The following is an 18,532-nucleotide window of genomic DNA, read 5'->3' as shown; positions in this document are numbered from 1 at the left end:
CCTCGCATTGAGACTCCGGAGCTCTACCTGCCTCTGGGGACCTGCGCGTTGAACAGGGAGCATTTCAGAGAATGCTACCCTGGAAGTTCTGGATTTAAGCTTTCTACCTAAGAGCCTAAATTTGGCTTCCAGAACCTCCCTCCCACATTTTCCTATGTCGTTGGTGCCCACATGTACCACGACAGCCGGCTCCTCCCCAGCACTGTCTAAAATCCTATCTAGATGATGCATGAGGTCCACCACCTTCGCACCAGGTAGGCATGTTACCAGGCGATCCTCACGCCCACCAGCCACCCAGCTGTCTACATTCCTAATAATTGAATCACCAGTTATGACGGCCGACCTAACCCTTCCCTCCTGGGCAGTAAGGCCTTGGAGACACATCCTCGGTGCAAAAGGAAAATGCATCACCTGGAGCGCAGGTCCTTGCTACAGAATCCTTTCCTGCTGCACCAGGTTGATTCTCTCTGATCATGAGACCTTCTTCCTCCAAGGTAGCACCAGGGCTGCCAGTCTGAAGTTGGGACTTGGCTACTACGTCCCTGAAGGTCTCATCTATATACCTCTGTCTGCCTCAGCTCCTCCAGGTCTGCCACTCTAGCCTCCAGAGATCAGACTCGATCTCTGAGAGACAGGAGCTCTTTGCATCGCATGCACATGTACAATTTTTCACCGGCAGGTAAAAAATCATACATGTGACACTCTGTTGTCTTGAAATCAGCGCAGATTTTGAAAAATCTTCCTGTCACCGCAGGGATAATTGTAGCGTCTGACACTGCACCCCTGAGGAAGGAAAGGATTCCGAAACCCTGCAGAGTCAGGCGTTTTTTGTCAGTGAGCGGCATGAAGACCTGAAAGGAACCCTTTGACAGGACGTCTATTTAAATAGCTATACCGGCATATCGTATGCACGTACCTGAAAGGGACCTTCTTCCTAGAACATTTTTCAACACGGCATTTGACAACACATCAATACAGAGGACATCTCTCTATCATTCCCCTCCAATTCGGTTTTCGAAAATTCTATAACACAGAAACCCTCCTACTCTCACTCTGACTCCATTCTAAGAGACAAAGGTCACTCACACTTACTAGCACTTCTTGACATCTCAGCGGCATTTGACACAGTGAACCACAACATACTCCTTACGTGCCTCAGTGAAATTGGCATTACAGGCACTCTCTTTGGTTTAAATCCTACCTTACCAACAAAATCTACAAAATAAAAATTGATTGTGAATCGAAATCGATCCACCTCTCCAGAGGCGTCCCGCAAGGTTCCTCTCTCTCCTCCACTCTGTTTAATATTTATCTACTTCCCCTCTGCAAACTTCTCTGACCTTCACCTCACACACTTCATTTATGCGGATGACGTATAAATACTCATCCCTATCACCAACTCCCTAGCCGCCACCATGAAAAGATGGGAAAATGCCCTCTCATCTATAAACAGCTTCCTCACCTCTCTTAACCTTGCCCTTAACACATCTAAAACGGAGCTTCTCATCTCTCCCCCCAGTCTCGCCCAGAGCGCTCCCTTTGCAAGCACCTCCTTCTCACTCCAAGCCCGAGATCTAGGTGTTACAATTGATAATCACCTCAACCTACAAAAATTCATCGGTGCCACCATGAAAGAGTGCTTCTTTAAACTCAATACGCTAAAAAAACTCAGACCCCCCTCCTCCACCCTAGTGACCTCTGTAATTTCATGCAAGCTACGGTCATGACCAAAACAAGACTACTGCAACTCCCTCCTTCTTGGTCTACCCAAAGCCACGATTAAACCCCTACAACTCCTACAAAACGCAGCTGCGAGAATTCTCTCAAACTCTCGTAAATGTGACCACATCACCCCTATACTCAAAGACCTGCACTGGCTCCCCATTCAACAGCGCATAACTTACAAGACTCTCAATATAATGCACAAAACCCTCCACACCAAAAACATGCACTGGATGAAAGACACTATTCGCCTCCTCGCCTCTACCAGACCTACTAGATCCTCTTACAAGGGTACCCTCCACACCCTCCCCCCCCCCAAAAAAAAATATATTCACCTCAAATCTACAAAAGAGCGGGCCTTTTCAATCGCTGGCCCCTATGCCTGGAACACCATGCCACCTGAACTCAGACTAGAGCAATGTGCACATAAATTTAAATCAAAACTTGGCTCTTTAAACAAGCTTACCCTTAAATCCTCTAGTCTTTATCCTTACAAACTATCTCCTATCGACCACTCCCAGCTTTGTGCCACAAAAAAGGCACCTTAGCACAGTTTTTTCTTCTGCTTACTTCCCTGCGTTCATACCAAAACTCATACACCGTCCCTCACTTCTCCATGGAAATGGACATGAGGCCACTCTTCCTTGATAATACCTCTTCTTCTCTTTCTGTTTTCTAGAGGAAAGCCATTACTCCTTCAACCCACTTTAATTGAGCCACTGGGCCCTAGAGAACTCAGTAACACATAAAAATAAAATTTTAATCAAGAGAGTAATCAGAACCAGAGGCAGAAAGGATGCAAAGAACTTTCTCCACCAGCAACTAAAACAGTTACTAAAACATAGGCCAAAATACTACAGGGATAAGACACTGAGGTCCATATTCAAAAGCTGTTTAGATGGATAACATAATGGCTGAATTCTAGATGGTTAATAAGTTAGGAAGCTAGAATTTATCCCGATAAGTTAGGGGCAGTCCAGGGGTGTAACTGGGAGTTTGCCAGCAAAGGTAACCAGCTAACTCCAATGTTGAGTCAAAGAGCAAAGTAGGAAGGAATTCCTTACCATGAAACAAAGGGTACAGGATATGGGTGCCCGATACGTTCTAAAGTTCCCATGTAAATGTTGTATAAGATTCCAAGGGAACAATTATGTTTGGGGTTTTTTTTTATCCTAAACAACTGAAGGACTTCTTATTGGGTCATCCCTTAGAGAATCCTGATGTGTGATCGATTAAGTATACATGGGTTGCTCACCTATCTTATTCTCCAAGTTAATATATTTTGAAATTTTTGTTTAACTCGTTCAATTTGTTCTTGCCTCCGTAATTCTTATATTTAGGAATGTATTCGGAAAGAAAAGTACCTTTTTTCATTTTGTTTCAGAGTAAGATAAGAATAATGTGATCCCGGAATATGTACCGAATTCTCATAAAGATGTATTTCATGATTAATTGTGAAAAATTTGAAAATAGAAAAAAATAAAAATAAAAAAATAGAGCTGTCCTAAAGTTAGCTGGCTAATTAAGATAGCCGGCTATATTCAGTAGTGTGGCTGCACTGTTGAATATGCCTCCAAAGTTAGTCACATAAGTTTATCCGGCTAACTTTGCTATCCAGACTGTGTCTGAATATGGACCTTTCAATCTCCTTTCTTGTCCCAGTCTCTATTCAGAGAGTCCCCAGATTCCTGTTCCAAAACAAGAAAACTTCAGCATAGGATATGCTGCCCTAAGGGAAGGTTAATTAAAAAACCCAACTAAGTATACACTGAAAATCCAACTAAAATTCCGCACCTTAAGATGGTAGCAAGGGTTCATAAAGGCTCAGAATACATCATTTGTTTCTCCCACATAGAGAAGCACAACCCAATCCTTTGTTCACACTAACTCACTCTACCTCCCCAGAATTTTGGCTCAGTCTTTTTGGTAAGGGAAACCAAAGGATCCTTATACAAAGTATATGGAGAGGGGTGTTTGGAGCCCAAGTGATCAGAGGACAGTGGATTAACGACTAACAGCAACCACCCCACTCCCTTCCTGACCCTCAGACTCAGAAGTTACCACCCTCCTCCCCCCAGGTTTTCAAGTTTGGTGAGGTGTCCAGTACAATCCACAGAAAAGTTGGCCATCCCAGCTAGCAGGTCTTCCATACCAAAAACATTCTCAGTTTGGAGCAAAGAAATGTGGCATGCAGTAAAACAAGCATTAGAATTATTTTATAATACTTTTCAAATCATTTCTCCTTGCTTCTTACCTGTCACCTAATGGGCCAAATATCAGTGCTCCAATGAGAAGTCCCAACATGAAAATAGACTGGGAGATGGCTTCTTGCTCTTTCTTGTCACACACCAAGTCAAACTGAAGAAAATATATAAGAATTACTTGAAAGTGTAAAATTCATTATTCATGTAAAGTGTTTTCCTTACTATTAATACATCCAAATAAGATCATTCTGGTCACCTCCCCCCTCATTGGTTTGGACCTCAGTCTGCATAGTGACAGATATTCAGGATTTGTTCAAAAGCAGTTGTTGTAAAAGAGCTTATTCAGAATCCATATTAGGAAGGCAAACACCTATTGGATATGGTTTGGAAAAGAAATTTGGGGAGAATAGGAGATGAAACCATCATAGTCCCAAGACTGATGTCCTTCCCTCAACGCCCTGATCTGGCTCACCAGAGGTTAGTTAGCCAGACACTTCCATGACTTATTCACTTCCCAGAGCACTTCCCAGAGCTCTTCATCCCAAATATCTTTACTTGCTATGCAGCTCCTACAAGGAGTATGGGAGTACACCTGTCAATTTTTATTCTGTTCCTCTCCCATGGAAAAGTCGTAGGATCTAGACTATGCCACCAACCTTAATCATGTTCCAATCAAATGGAATAGGAACAAAAAGTGTTAGGAGAGATCTATGAAGGGACTTTCTTACCAATTTTAAAGAAACAGCCCTGTTTTATGTTCTTGATCTATCCCAATATTGGACCTGAAGGATCAGAAATATGAAGGGGAGGGGGGGGGGGAGTGATCCAGCAATTGTGCAACACTCCCTGGCACTCGAACAGCTGATCATGGCAGGCAGGAAGGAGAAATGTGGGCTCCATCTGCTGTCCTGAGCAGCCAGCCCCCCCCCCCCCCCCCAGCCACCAGTCGACTGCAGCTTCTCACCGTCCTCTGTGTTGGGCCAAATAGCACATAGAGGCCCACCAGGAGATGACAGCTGAGCCCTCTATTTGGAAGTGGCGGCTCAGCCACAGCAGCATTGTCAGTGCTGGGCATCAGTGGTTTTCTGCCAGGAAGGAGATGGGAAAAAAGACAACAGTCCCTGCCCAGAGGTCTGCCGGAGAGGCAAGGGAACCGTAGTCAAGCCACAGAACCTGTTAGACCTCAGTAGCGTCTTCATATTGCTGACTCCTTTTGCCTTCCCGGCAGACCTCAGGACACAATCCGCTGCCTTCCCTTGGCAATGGCACAAACGGCAGCTGTTCCCCCACTGAGACTGCTGCAGGTAAGAGATGGAGGAGCAGCAGCAGTGATGGCGATGGCACAGGGATTTCCTCTCACCTTCCTGGCCCTCAGCTGCCTACTGAGTGCTGTGCACAGACTGATGTGTACAGACAAACAGAGCCTCGACAATAGGTGCTCTCTCTGAAGCAAAACATTCCTTAAAATAAGAGAAGTGTATTAGTAGTAGTACTGAATTGGAAGTTATTTGAAAAACAACAGACGGAAACAAAGACTGTGAATTGGGGTAAGCTAGAGAACTGGTTAAGTGACAATGGGACAATTGACACAATTTTAAGAAGTAATAGATACATACATTTGTACAAACAGTAATAGATACATACATTTGTACAAATGCTTTAACCTTTCCAACAAATGTATTGACCTAGAGCTACCAGGGTCAAAAAGGACCTTGGAAGTGGCTTCGGTCACTGAATCAAAGTTCAGTGTCATGGACGTGTTCTGGCAAGTCCAGGAAGGTATTACGCCTGGATACATGGCATGCTTTCAAGTGACCAGGTATCACTGAAGGCAGAGCAAACAACCTTGGAAGCAGGTGGCTGTTAGGGCTTAGCAGGCAGGAAATAGGGATAAACAATTGCAGAGCAGGAACCAGGCAGGAAGTAGAAGTCAAATACAGAGAAGGTATTAGGCAGGAAATGGGAATTAAGAATAAGACAGGAACCAAGCTGGAGATAGGACCTAGGCCAGACAAAGGGTCCAATGCGAGCCTATAGGCGCATGTCTAGCTCACTCTAATACAAAGAGAAAAGTGTACTGTGAACAAAATAAACTAAGTCAAGAAGGGCGTAAAAACGTCCTTGCCTCAAAATGAGGAGATAGTCACTAAAGAAAGACAACTCAAGCTTGAAACTCCTCTGCATCGGGTCACTGACAGTGTAGCCCCTGCAGGAGTGACAGAAGACTGAAGAATTTTCCCTACTCCCTGATCTAACCTTACACACGGATGCCCCAATCTGCTGTGAAGGGCTACAAAAATGATAAAGGGGATGGACTGATTCCCCTATGAGGAAGGGCTAAAGAGATTAGGACTCTTGAGCTTGGAGAAGAGACAGATGAGGGAGATATGATAGAGGTCTATAAAATATTGAGTGGAATAAAATGAGTAAAAGTTAATCAGATGTTTACTCTTTCAAAAACTACAAAGTCCAGAGGATACACAATGAAGTTACTAGGTGATACACTTAAAACTAAAAAGAGCAATTTTTTTTTTTACTCATAATTAAACTCATCAATTACCCATTAATCACCCTCCACCTTTGGAAATTGGCCTCTTCAAAATAAAAAACCTGCAAATCATGATGGTATACGCCCCACCCAAATGCCTGGTCCTCCATATATCCTCACTCATTGAAATCATCCCATCACACATTAACATGGACACACTAGCAATCATACTAGGATACTTCAACCTCCTCACTGACTCCAGCCCCCACAGTCCCCCACATGCAAACTCTTGCTTGAAACACTGTCAGCAATTGGATTCAAGCAAATAGTAAACACGCCAACGCAGAAATCCGGCCACACACTTGACCTCATATTTATCAACAACAAAACATCACGCACCAATAACCCCTCACCACAACAGACGTCCATTGGTCTGACCACAAAATGATCCACACCATGCTCCAACTCAATATCAATCACACAGAAACCAGCTACAGCAAAAAATACATCAAATTCCACAAACCATGCCCTAGCCAAGTCATCACAGAAGCCCTACCATCAGCACTAAAAGATCTAAACCTCAACACTGCAGACACAGCCACCAACTCATGGCTCACCATCAATGCCGAAATTGCAAAATCAAAATGTCCCATCATCACCAAAGAAATTAAAACTGGAAACTCCCTCAAAGCGCCATGGTACAAACACAAGCTGAAAAACATCAAGCGAGCACTCCGACAAGCTGCGAAAAAATGGAGAAAAGATCCTACCCCAACCCACCTGGACAAATACAGAACAATTCTTCAACAGCAGGGGAGAAGAAAAACAACCAATAAGGACTATATAACATAGTCTGGGTAAAACAAATAAGCATGGGTGTAGCTTGCTTATTGCGGCGGTTACTACCCCTACTACCCCTAACTAATCAAGCTAGATATTTCAATGGTGGGGGTGGAAGGTAAATAGAACCAAGAGCTAAGAGAAACAGATAAGTATGAGAGAAAAAATGTGTGAAGCTTGCTGGGCAGACTGGATGGGCCGTTTGGTCTTCTTCTGCCGTCGTTTCTATGTTTCTATAAATCCAACAGACCAGGTTAAATGGGAATACTATGCAAAGAAAATCCACGATCACCAATACAACCCAAGAGCCCTCTTCAACTTCGTAACCAAGCTAACTCAACCCATCCAAACACCACCCTCCAATGAGAACACCTCTACAACCTGCGACATACTAGCACAGTTCTTCTTGGACAAAGTCTCCAAACTAACCACACCCACCACTCAAATCACCAAGGAATTAATTACCTCCCAGCTCTCGATCATCCCCACATGGACCACCTTCGAACCCACAGCCTCCACAGAGATAAAAACCATCATACAAAAAATAAACCCAGCCTCACACCCCCTCGACCTCCATACCCATCACCACCCTCAAACTAATCCCAAAAATCATAGCCAAACCAATAGCAGACGTCATCAAAATTTCCCTAGAACAGGGAAACTTCCCCGAAGCCCTTAAATGTGCCATCATCAAGCCTATACTAAAAAAAAAACCACCTTGCTACCAACAACCCAACCAACTTCAGACCCATTTCAAACCTCTCCATCGCAAAAATCCTGGAAAAAATTGTTAACCATCAACTCTCCGAACATTTGGAATCCCAAAAAACACTATACCCATCAACACGGATTCAGAAAAACCCTCAGCACAGAGACCCTCCTACTTACCCTTACCGACTCAGCACTTAGAGGTCTAGATGCCGGCAAATCCTACTTTCTCATACTACTGGACACATCCGCCGCATTCGACACCATCAACCACAACACCCTCCTAACCAGGAGGGTGTTGTGGTGCCGACTAGGCCAATCTCTGTGTGAGATTGGCCTAGTCGGCACCACAATCAAATGGCTCAGCTCCTACCTAGCAAACAGATCATACAAAGTCATCTTCAACAACAAAGAATCAAAACAGTACCCCCTTCCACACGGTGTTCCCCAAGGATCATCTCTCTCCTCCACCCTTTTCAACATTTATATGCTCCCACTCTGCAAACTCCTCACAGACCTGGGCCTACAATAATTTGTATATGCCGATGACTTCCAGATCCTCCTCCCCATGAAAGACGACCTCCAGGACACCCTCCTACAATGAAACTCCATCATGACTCAAATAAAAAAACTCCTAGCACAAGTATCACTCACTCTTAACCACACAAAAACTGAAATCTTTCACATCTCCAACCATCCCCCCACATGGAATATCCAAGACCATTCCTCCAATCAAATCCAAAGCCAAAATTGTCACAACAGTAAGAGACCCAGGCATCACACACTAGACACCGAGCTCAATCTAAAAATCTTCATAAATACAATAATAAAAGAGGGCTATTTCAAACTACAAGTCCTCAAAAAAAATCAAACCCCTACTATTCACCCAAAACTATCGGTCAATACTTCAAGTCTCATCCTGTCTAAACTCGACTATTTTAACTCCATCCTCCTAGGACTCCCAGCCTCCACCATCAAGCCACTCCAGCTATTACAAAACGCAACAGCCAAATCCCTCACTAACAGCAAGCGTTCCACACACATAAACCCAATACTGAAAGAACTCCATCACACACAGAATCCAGTACAAAACCCTTACCCTCATTACAAATCCATCTACAATGAAAAGACTGACTGGCTTAAGGACACCCTTCATCCATACACCTCCCAAAGAAACCTACGCTCAAAAAGCACTGGACTACTCTCAATTCCTTCCATCAAACAAGCACACCTCACTTCAACGTGAGAACACGCAATTTCAATAGCAGGCCCTGCTCTGTGGAACAAACTATCAATAAAACTCCAAACCAAACCCTCTCCTCAAAACTTCAAAACAGCCCTAAAAACCTGGCTCTTCTGAAAAGCTTATCCTAACGTCAATTAACCCTCACTACCTAGATCCATCCCTTCTCCCGCCAAGAGATCTCACATCCCAACAGAGACCTCATAACATCTCAAACATACTTCAACACTAACATTTAGCTATTTTAAAGACAATGTTAAGCAATTTGTTAACGTGTGTTACTCAATGTTTATGTTACAATTTCTAAACCAATACATAGTTGTGTTAATTATAACGTTACAATGTAAAGATATGACCGCAGTCACATTATCACAAAAGTTATCTTGTAAACCGATGTGATACCCATGTTTAATGTCGGTATATAAAAACAAGTACATAAATAAATAAATAAATAAATAAATAAATAAAATAAACTCTGGAATTAATTGCTAGAGAACATGGTGCAGCTGCAATTTAAAATGGTTTGGATCAGTTCCTGCAGGAAAAGTCCATAAACCATTGAGGTGGAATTACATATATCCACTGCTTATTCTTCACATAAGCAGCTTGGAATCTATTTAACCCTTGGGATTCTGCCAGGTACTTGTGACTTGGACTGGCCACGGTTGGAAATAGGATACTAGGCTTGATGGACCCTCGGTCTGAATTGGTATGTTAAGGCTCTCACAGGAAAATTTCCCAAAAATAGCTTAAGAGAGTAAACATGGGCTGAATTAGGACACTCTAAACAGGCTGACTTCAAAGGGCAAAACAGCAAAAACCCTCGCATATGAGTTAGCAACATTAACAGACAGAAAAGAGAGAGCTCCTGCCTTCAGAAAATCTAACTAAAAATCCAACACCCTAAAATGGTGCCTGGTGGTTAAAAAGGCTAATGCAACAGCATCTCAGCCTCCCACATAAAGGAGCAGAATCCAACCCCTCTTCACTAAATCTTTCTGATATACTTTTGAGTAATAAAGTGTGGACTCTTGGTCATGCAAGAAGTGGTAACACCCACAGGGAGGAGCCCTGTGGGGAGCTTGCAGCGATAGGCCAACTAGAGAGCTAAGGACACAGTTATCTTTATTATACTGCAAAAGATGGAAGCTCAGGCTGTAGTTGTAGCTTCCTGCCAGAGGGAGTCTCTGGCGCTGTAGAGTTCTCTGATGACTGTGAGTAGCCTCTTCAGCCCCGATAACCCGAGGGAGCGGAAGCAGCCCTTGGAGGTGAGATAAGGGTGCTATGGAGGCAAGCAGAGATCATAGGAACAGTAGTACTCACTGAGGTGAAATGCAGCGTTGAGCGAGCCTTCGCTAATCAGTGAAATAGGACCAAAGTGGGGCCCCCAAGGAGCAGGTACCCTGAAGGTCCAAAGGGGTGATATATGAGTCCCCGTTGAGCAGGCAGGAACGGGGCAAAGCCCCGAGGAGTGGAAGTCCCAGACTTCACAGCAGACGGGGTAGTCTGGCTCTGGTAAAGCAAGCAGAGAAAGTACAAAGGAAGGAAGGAACAGAGCAAGGCCCCCGAGGAGCGGGTACCCTGATGATCCCAAAGCGTCCTTATCTAGGCCCATAGAAGGTATAGCCCTCAAGGAGCGAGTGACAAGTAGATAGCGAAACCAGAGCGGCGTCTGGCCGGGAGGCAGAGAAGCAGGAAACCTTGCTAACTCATATTGCTGTTGAATTGATGAGCTTAAATGCTGGAGCCTCCTGATGTCATACGAGGGGGACGCCCCCGAGGATCCCGCCATGACGTTGTTAAAAGGACAGAGTCATGCGCGCACGCCTAGGAGGTATCCAGAAAGATGGCAAACGCAATCGCCCATACGGGCCTGGGATCGCCGAGAGCATCGGAATGAAGACGCCATGGCCACCACTCTTTCCCAGTGACACGGAGCAGATGAAAGAAAGGTAATCAGGAGTGGGCGCAGCCGTCTGCGACCGACGGGCGCAACACTTTCTGCACCTGCCCAGCTAGTTAATACATTCTTTTTGCTAAGGAAACCAAGGTTTCCTTACACTTATGTCTGTGTAGCCCCTGTCTCGGTGGCTGGGTCTGAAGGCAGGGATCACATAGGTGAACTTACTTCTCTCTTTCTACCTCAGTCCATAGGCCCCAGGGGTCAGATTATTACTGATGGGGGGAAGGAATACTCCTTATTGGCCCAAGGTGTTAGGATGACAAACTCTCTGTCCTGGGGGGGTGGATAACAGTCCTTTTCTAATGGGAGAGATCTACCAAGGTGAAAGAGGAAATGGAGGCTGATACAGTGCTGTTCATGTTCATACTATTCTCTGGAGAGGCCACTCTTCCTTGCACTGCACACACTGTGCCTCTGGTGTTCTTGTTCCTGTACCCTAATCACTATCATCTCCTTCATGTACATGAGATCTTGGGACTGGAGAGCAATATATCTTGTCCACGATTGCACTTGTGGAACTCAGATCCTTCATGGCATACATGAAAGGCTTTAGGACTTGTAGCATCTACCTCATCATTATCCAGTCATGATGCTTTAGTGGGTGATCTACACCTATCTCTGTTTCCAGAGAAAGGTCATGAATGGATGTCTACTGTTCCACTAAATTCACCAACGAATTGCAATGCTGTGCAAATGTTTTCTGTATGTAAATACTTTACACTAATGGACCTCATACAGTGGACACTTAGATTGCACCACTGAATGCGGTGCCCTACATCTTATGAATGAAACAAGTGCATGTATTTTATAATCATTGGCCCAGGATAAACACAAATGTCCAAAAATCCCAAGTCTATATATTTTTTATTTTTTTGTGTGTGCAAGTAAAAAATCTTTATACTCAGAAGTTATCCAGCTAAATGAATATTTGGACACTTTTTACCTGCCTTAAATTTGGTCAGGAGTTCTGGAGGCATAACTAGAAGTAGCTGAGTTAGCTAGATAAGTTATCTGGCTAACACCGATATTAACAGTTAGTCAGATAGGTTATCCAGCTAACTCTGATTGTCTTAAAGTTATCCAAACAACCTTATCCAGCTAACTTTAGGATAGTTAAATATAGGTTTATCCAACTAACTTGCTAAGCCACGCAGTGGCTGAATATGATTTCCTTCATCCCATTTAACCCATTTGTTTCCAAAGAACAAACATCCCTAATAGCTGCCCCTCTTGTCAGTTCTAGGACCAGGCACTCCATGAGACAGTCATTTATGGCCTTTAGAAACATAATATCTGCTAGAGAGGTTATGTTACACATATACTGCCTTCCTTGAACAGAGGTTCAGCCTGCAGTGCTCTACAACTATGTACAATAAACAAATACATCAATAAAACACATTGTCGCAATCAATACTAAGATAATTGAAATCTCCCATTCTATTGTGTTGCAAAATTTATTTACCTCTCTAATTTCTGCTAGCATGTCACAGTCTGTTTCTTCATTTTGGCCAGATGGATGGTAGTATACAGGGGTGTGAATCATGTGATCGATCGTCTTAACGATCAATTTTGGCTGGAGGGGGAGGGAAATCTGATTGTCGTGGTTTTTTTTTAAAAAAATCGTTAAAAATCGTAAATCGGGGGAGGGCAGGAAAACCGGCACACCAAAAAACCCTAAAACCCACCCCGAACCTTTAAAACAAATCCCCCACCCTCCCTAACCCCCCCAAAACATTTTAAATTACCTGGGGCCAGTGGGGGTGGTCCCGACGCGATCTCCAGCTCTCTGGCCACGGCTGCGTTGAGCAATGGCGCCGGTGGCCCTTTGCCCTTATGTGACAGGGCAAAGGTAGCGCCGGCGCCATTTTGGTTCCTGGCTCTCGACATCACGCGCGCAGATCACCCCCGGACCCCCGCTGGACCCCCAGGGACTTTTGGCCAGCTTGGGGGGGCCTCCTGACCCCCACAAAACTTGCCAAAAGTCCAGCGGGGGTCCAGGAGCGACCTCCTGCACGCGGGCCGTATTGCCAATCTTCAAAATGGCGCCGGCGCTACCTTTGCCCTCACTATGTCATACGGGTGACGGTCGCCCGTATGACATAGTGAGGGCAAAGGTAGCGCTGCGCCATTTTGAAGATTGGCAATACGGGGCCGTATTGGACTCAGCATCCCGCCCGGCTGCCGATATACATGGGGATTCGCCGACTCACGGTAAGCCATGGTTTGCTTATACTAGGGTTTCCACCCTGCCGGGTGTCGACGCCGTCCGGTTGTGATCACTGGCGGTCTCCAGCTACTATCAATTGGTCAGGGTAATCCTGTTCATTTAAACGATCGGTCAGCTACAGCTTTGCAAGGAAGATTACTGAATTGCTACACTTCCTGTGGGGGTATATGTACCCGTGCTGACGTCAGATCCGTCTCCAACTGCTAGCACGAGCACACAATACCCATTTGTTTTGAGTCCATCTGCTACACGCTAGGAAAGAAGGATTTGGCGATATTCGGAGCTAGAGCCATATATGAAATAAAAGACTATACAGTAAAAATGGCCTGCAGCAAGAAAATGTGAGAAACTCAGAGCATATGTTATCAGGCGTTTAGAGGATGGAGGTGGCAGAAGGAAGTCAATGAAATTGGAATGTCACCTCCAACACATACAAATATAGAAAGTGAATGGCGAAAAAGAACAAAATTGATAAATCTTAAGCACAATAGTAGAAAAGGTGCTCAGGAATAGCAAATTGAAAGAGAAACTGGAAGGCAATGCGCACAAATGCTCATAGTCTTGGCTATAAAGTTCCAGATCTGCAGGCCCTAATGGTGGAGGTGGACTTGGATATTGTTGCTATTGCAGACATGTGGTTCAATGAATCTCATGAATGGGATATGGCCATCCCAGATGACAATCTGCTCAGGAAAGATAGAGAAAACTGAAAAAGGAAAGTAGTAGCTGTTTATGTACAAAAAAACCCAAAAAAACACAATACAATAACTGAAATGCAAGGGGAGTGAGGAAACGAGAAACACTGTAGGCTGCCTTAAAAAATATGATGGCCCTTCCATTTATTTACACTGGTGTGGTCTACAGGCTTCTGAATCAGACAGAAGAACTGGACCAGGATCTGGCCAAAGACATCCAAAAAGTGGGAAGGAAGGATAAAATGTTTGCTTGTTGGAGATTTTAATCTGCAGGATGTGGATTGGGATATCCCTGCTGCAGAATCCGTAAGAAGTAGAGATTGTAGATGCCCTGCAGGGTGTCCTGTTTATACAAATGGTGATGGAATCCACAAGGGGATGAGTGAAACTGGACCTGGCTCTCACAAATGTATATAGTATATCTAATGTCCAGATAGGTGCCCACCTGAGCACCAGTGATCATCAGACGGCATGGTTTGATATAGCACCTAAGTTGGAAAGAAGTCACATTAAGATCAAAGTCCTGGATTTCAAAAATACAGACTTTGTTAAAATGGGGAGGTACCTTGAGGAGGAGCTAAAAGACTGGGTGAAGTGGAACAACCGTTGACCAAATTAAAAGGAGCTATTATTAAGGCAACAAATCTTTATGTAAGAAAAATAAATAAAAAGTAAGAGGGAAAAGAAACCATTATAAGCTCTCCAAAGAGGTGGCTGAAAAAAAAAATAAAGGTAAAAAGGAACTCCAAAAGAAGACAAAGAACAATATCTGGTGAAACTGAAAAAGATGAGGAAAGAACTCAGGATAGCAAAGGCTTGAGTGCAAGAAAGAATTGTTACAGAAATAAAGCAAAGTGACAAAACATTTTTCGGAAATATGCAGCCTGTCCCCTGTTTGGGTGGTTTAGCCACATCCAGGGGCACTATGAGTCCAGGTCCAAGTCCAGCATAGTCTCAGTCACAACTCGCACTCCAGCTCGGAGATCTCTAAAAGGTGCCAAGCTGTCCAGAAAAGGAGTTAAAAAGCCAGAACCAATAAGAGGTAGAAGCCAAGATTCAAGCCAGTGTCCATCCATACAGCTCTTGCACGAAAATTATCAGAAAAAATCTACCAGGAGTCCAAAAATGGTGTTCAAAATAAAGTCTTTACTGCAACTTAAAGATAAGTATCCAGGGCAAAATTACAAAAATCAACACAGATCACCAAAATAGAGCAGATGGTTTCCTTGTTGTTCTCACAGCTCTTCTATCCCTTGCACTTTCATCCACTGCAAATATGTCCTTACCAGTGAAAGTGGGATAATTAGAACGTAACTCCAGCTCCGGCATACAGACTGGTCAGATGGAAAATATCCCCAAGCACAAAAATATCAAACTGGGTTCCAAACAAGTCAAAACATTCCAACTGCAATCCAAACTCTAAACACGCAATTTTCTTCAGTTCTTTCCTCAGTCTCAATCCTTCTCTCCATCCATGCTGGGCAAAAAAATCTTTAATCCAATCCTTTCGGATACCGGGGGTATGCCCTTTCGTCTGGTACTGGTCAATCAAATCCAAAAGTCTTCTCAAAAATATCTTCCTCAAAATCTCTCGCTTGAATTGCCTCTTGAAATCCTGGGGGAACCTCCAGCTTTCCAACCATTTGCTTTTCAGACCTTGGGGAAATATCTAGTTCTCCAATCCAATTGTATTGAGATCCTGGAGGAATCTCTAGATCTCTTTCAAATCACTCTCCAGTCACCTTCCCACTGAATTACTGGGCATGCTGCAAGGGTCTTTATACCTCTTTCCCCAAAAAGGTGGGGTTATAGCAATGGGAGGAATAAAAAATGTCAAAACTCCTCCTTAGCTAGCAAAATACTTGGGATAATGTTAGTGACTGGCAAAGCCCCATCACATATATTAGGGAAAAGAAGAAAGCCAAAGGTGGTATTGTAAGATTAAAAAGAGGCAAGGGTCATTGTGTGGAGAAAGATGAGGAAAAAGCAGAAATATTAAACAAATACTTCAGTTCAGTGTTCATTAAAGACGACCCTGGAAGAAGACCATTGCTGGTTGGCAAGTATGCAGATGGCAATGAGATACCCCCAGAAGAGAGTGTGTGGGTGGAATTAGCAAAACTGAACGTGGACAAGGTCATGGGGCTGTTGAGATATATCCCAGGATATTAAAGGAGCTCAGAGAGATGCTGGTAGGTCCGTTGAAAGATTTAGTCAATAGATCTCTGGAAACTGACATCGTGCCACAAGATTCAAAAAAGGCAACTGTGGTCCTGCTTTTCAAAAGTGGGAGCAGAAAAGATGCTGGAAACTAAAGGCTGGTTAGCCTTACCCTCAGCAGTGGGAAAATTAATAATGCTGCTGCTGAAGGAAAGGATAGTCAACATGGTTTCCCAAAGGAAGGTTGCGTCTAAGAGAATTAGATCAAGGAAGAGCACACAATGCAATTTATCTGGATTTCAGCAAAGCTTTTGAAATTGCCCTGCATAGGAGCCTCATGAACAAAATGAGAAGCCTGGGAATGGGTCCCCATTGGTGGAATGGATTATAAATTGATTGACTGACAGATGACAGCAAGTGGTGGTAAATGGAATCTACTCTGAAGAGAGAAGAGTCATAAGTGGAGAGCCTCAAGGATCGGTTCTGGGGCTAGTTCTGGTCAATATCTTTGAGCGTGACATATTGGAACAGTTAGAAAGAAAAGCTTGTCTTTTGGTGGACGACACTAAGATCTACAACAGAGTGGACATGCTTGAAAGAGTAGAGAGAATAAAAAGTGATCTAAGAAAGCTAGGAGTGGTTGATGGTTTGGCAGCTGGGATTCAATGCCAAGAAGTGCGGAGTCATGCATTTGGAGTGCACAAACCCAAAGTTGATCAATGTGATAGGGGTGAAAGACTGATGTGCACGGACTGTGAAAAAGACCAAGGGGTGATAGTGTCTGATGATTTGAAGGTGGTGAAGCAATGTGACAAGGCAGTGGCTAAGGCTAGAGGGATGCTGAGCTGTATAGAAGGAGGCAAGAGCAGCAGGAAAAAGGAGTGATAATGCCCCTGTACAGGTCCCTGGTGAGACTTCACCTAGAATACTGTGCTTATTTCTGAAGACCATCTCTCTAAAAGAACAGAGACAGGATGATAACGCTGCCGAGAACGATGAGCAAAATTGTGTGGGGTCTGCACTGGAAGATTTATGGGATGAGACTGAAGGTCCAAAATATATATACCTTGGAGGTGTGGAAGGACAGAGGAGATATGATACTGACTTAAATACCAGAAGGGTATTAATGATGCATGGGAATCAAGTATTTTCTAGTGGAAAGAAAATTGTAGAACTGGGGGGGGTGGGGGCCATAATATGAAATTCCAATGTGGTGGTCTCAGGTACATCAGGAAATATTACTTCACAGAAAGAGTGGTGGATGCATGGAAGAGGTGATGAAGGAAAGAATAGTAATGGAATTCAAAAGGGCATGGGATAAGCACAGAAGATCCTTAATGACTAAAGGAGAGAAATGAAAAAAAGGGGTAAGCCTGTATTAACTGGGGTAACTTGCATGAAGCAGCAGTTACTACCCTTAATCAAAGGCTTGGGGGTAACCTGCACTGAGTGGCAGTTACTATCCAAAAAAACAATATAAAAATTCTTGCTGGGCAGACTGGATGGACCGCTTGGTCTTTAAGTACCATCATTTACTATGTTTCTATGTAACTGTTTAATCCCGTTGTTTTTGATGGGCGCGTTTAATACCACCAAGATAAAACCTCTCTTTCATATCTTAATGCTGTGTAAAATATAGTGTCATATTACTAACCTCAGTTATCAGTGTTGACTTCTGCTCAGAGGTGTCATATACCCATCCATCCTGGCACTTCTCTGTAGCGTTCAACCCATATTTCTCAATGGATTCAATATCCCAATCAACGGGCGTATACATAGAGCATTCCTCATAGGACCCGTGTCTGTTCCTTGGAAGAGTTAAATTCAGCTGTTGCTCTTTGGTCAGGTTTGCACCAATTTTCCAGATCCAGCTTGTATTGCAGTGGTGAGGCACAGGGATCCCCATGAACACTTGGCTAAAAGTATGAATAGAAATCAGAAAACTTGGGATGCACAGAAGCAACACCAAACATTTTTGAAATCGCCCAAATTCACCAGCAGCTTTCAGAATCTCTTCAAAGCCTGCCATTGTTCGTAGGATCTGTTGTTGAGCTGTCCAAAGGTAATGCACTTGTACACTGCAAAATTAATGTTTAAACTCCCTTCAGTATCAGCACAGATAATTAAAGTTGGCTAATTCCCTGTTAGTTTGACTTCAGCTCTGTAAAACTAGAGGAGAATCTGAACAATAAATTGTCAAGGACAGGCAGAAATCAGAGATAAGGGCAAGGCAACTACTGGGAGACAAACCTGAACAGGAGAAGGAAGCTAGAGATGGCATC

At 43.8% G+C, this 18,532-nt stretch overlaps 1 protein-coding gene across 2 annotated transcripts in view; it reads right to left on the bottom strand.

Moving 5' to 3' along the window:
* LOC115084069 (solute carrier family 22 member 13-like) overlaps positions 1 to 18,279 on the bottom strand; it is a 101,219-nt gene extending 82,940 nt beyond the window's left edge. For both annotated transcript variants that reach the window (XM_029588384.1, XM_029588385.1), the window contains exons 1-2: positions 17,905 to 18,279; positions 3,977 to 4,080 (exon numbers count right to left, since the gene is read on the bottom strand). In XM_029588384.1, the coding sequence (XP_029444244.1) occupies positions 3,977 to 4,080; positions 17,905 to 18,279 (479 nt within the window). The remainder of the gene's footprint in view (positions 1 to 3,976; positions 4,081 to 17,904) is intronic.
* Between the last annotated feature and the right edge of the window lie 253 nt (positions 18,280 to 18,532).

This window comes from Rhinatrema bivittatum, chromosome 2 (genome assembly GCF_901001135.1).
Source record: "Rhinatrema bivittatum chromosome 2, aRhiBiv1.1, whole genome shotgun sequence".
Classification (NCBI taxonomy): domain Eukaryota; kingdom Metazoa; phylum Chordata; class Amphibia; order Gymnophiona; family Rhinatrematidae; genus Rhinatrema; species Rhinatrema bivittatum.
This window is presented reverse-complemented; position numbering and strand designations above follow the sequence as displayed.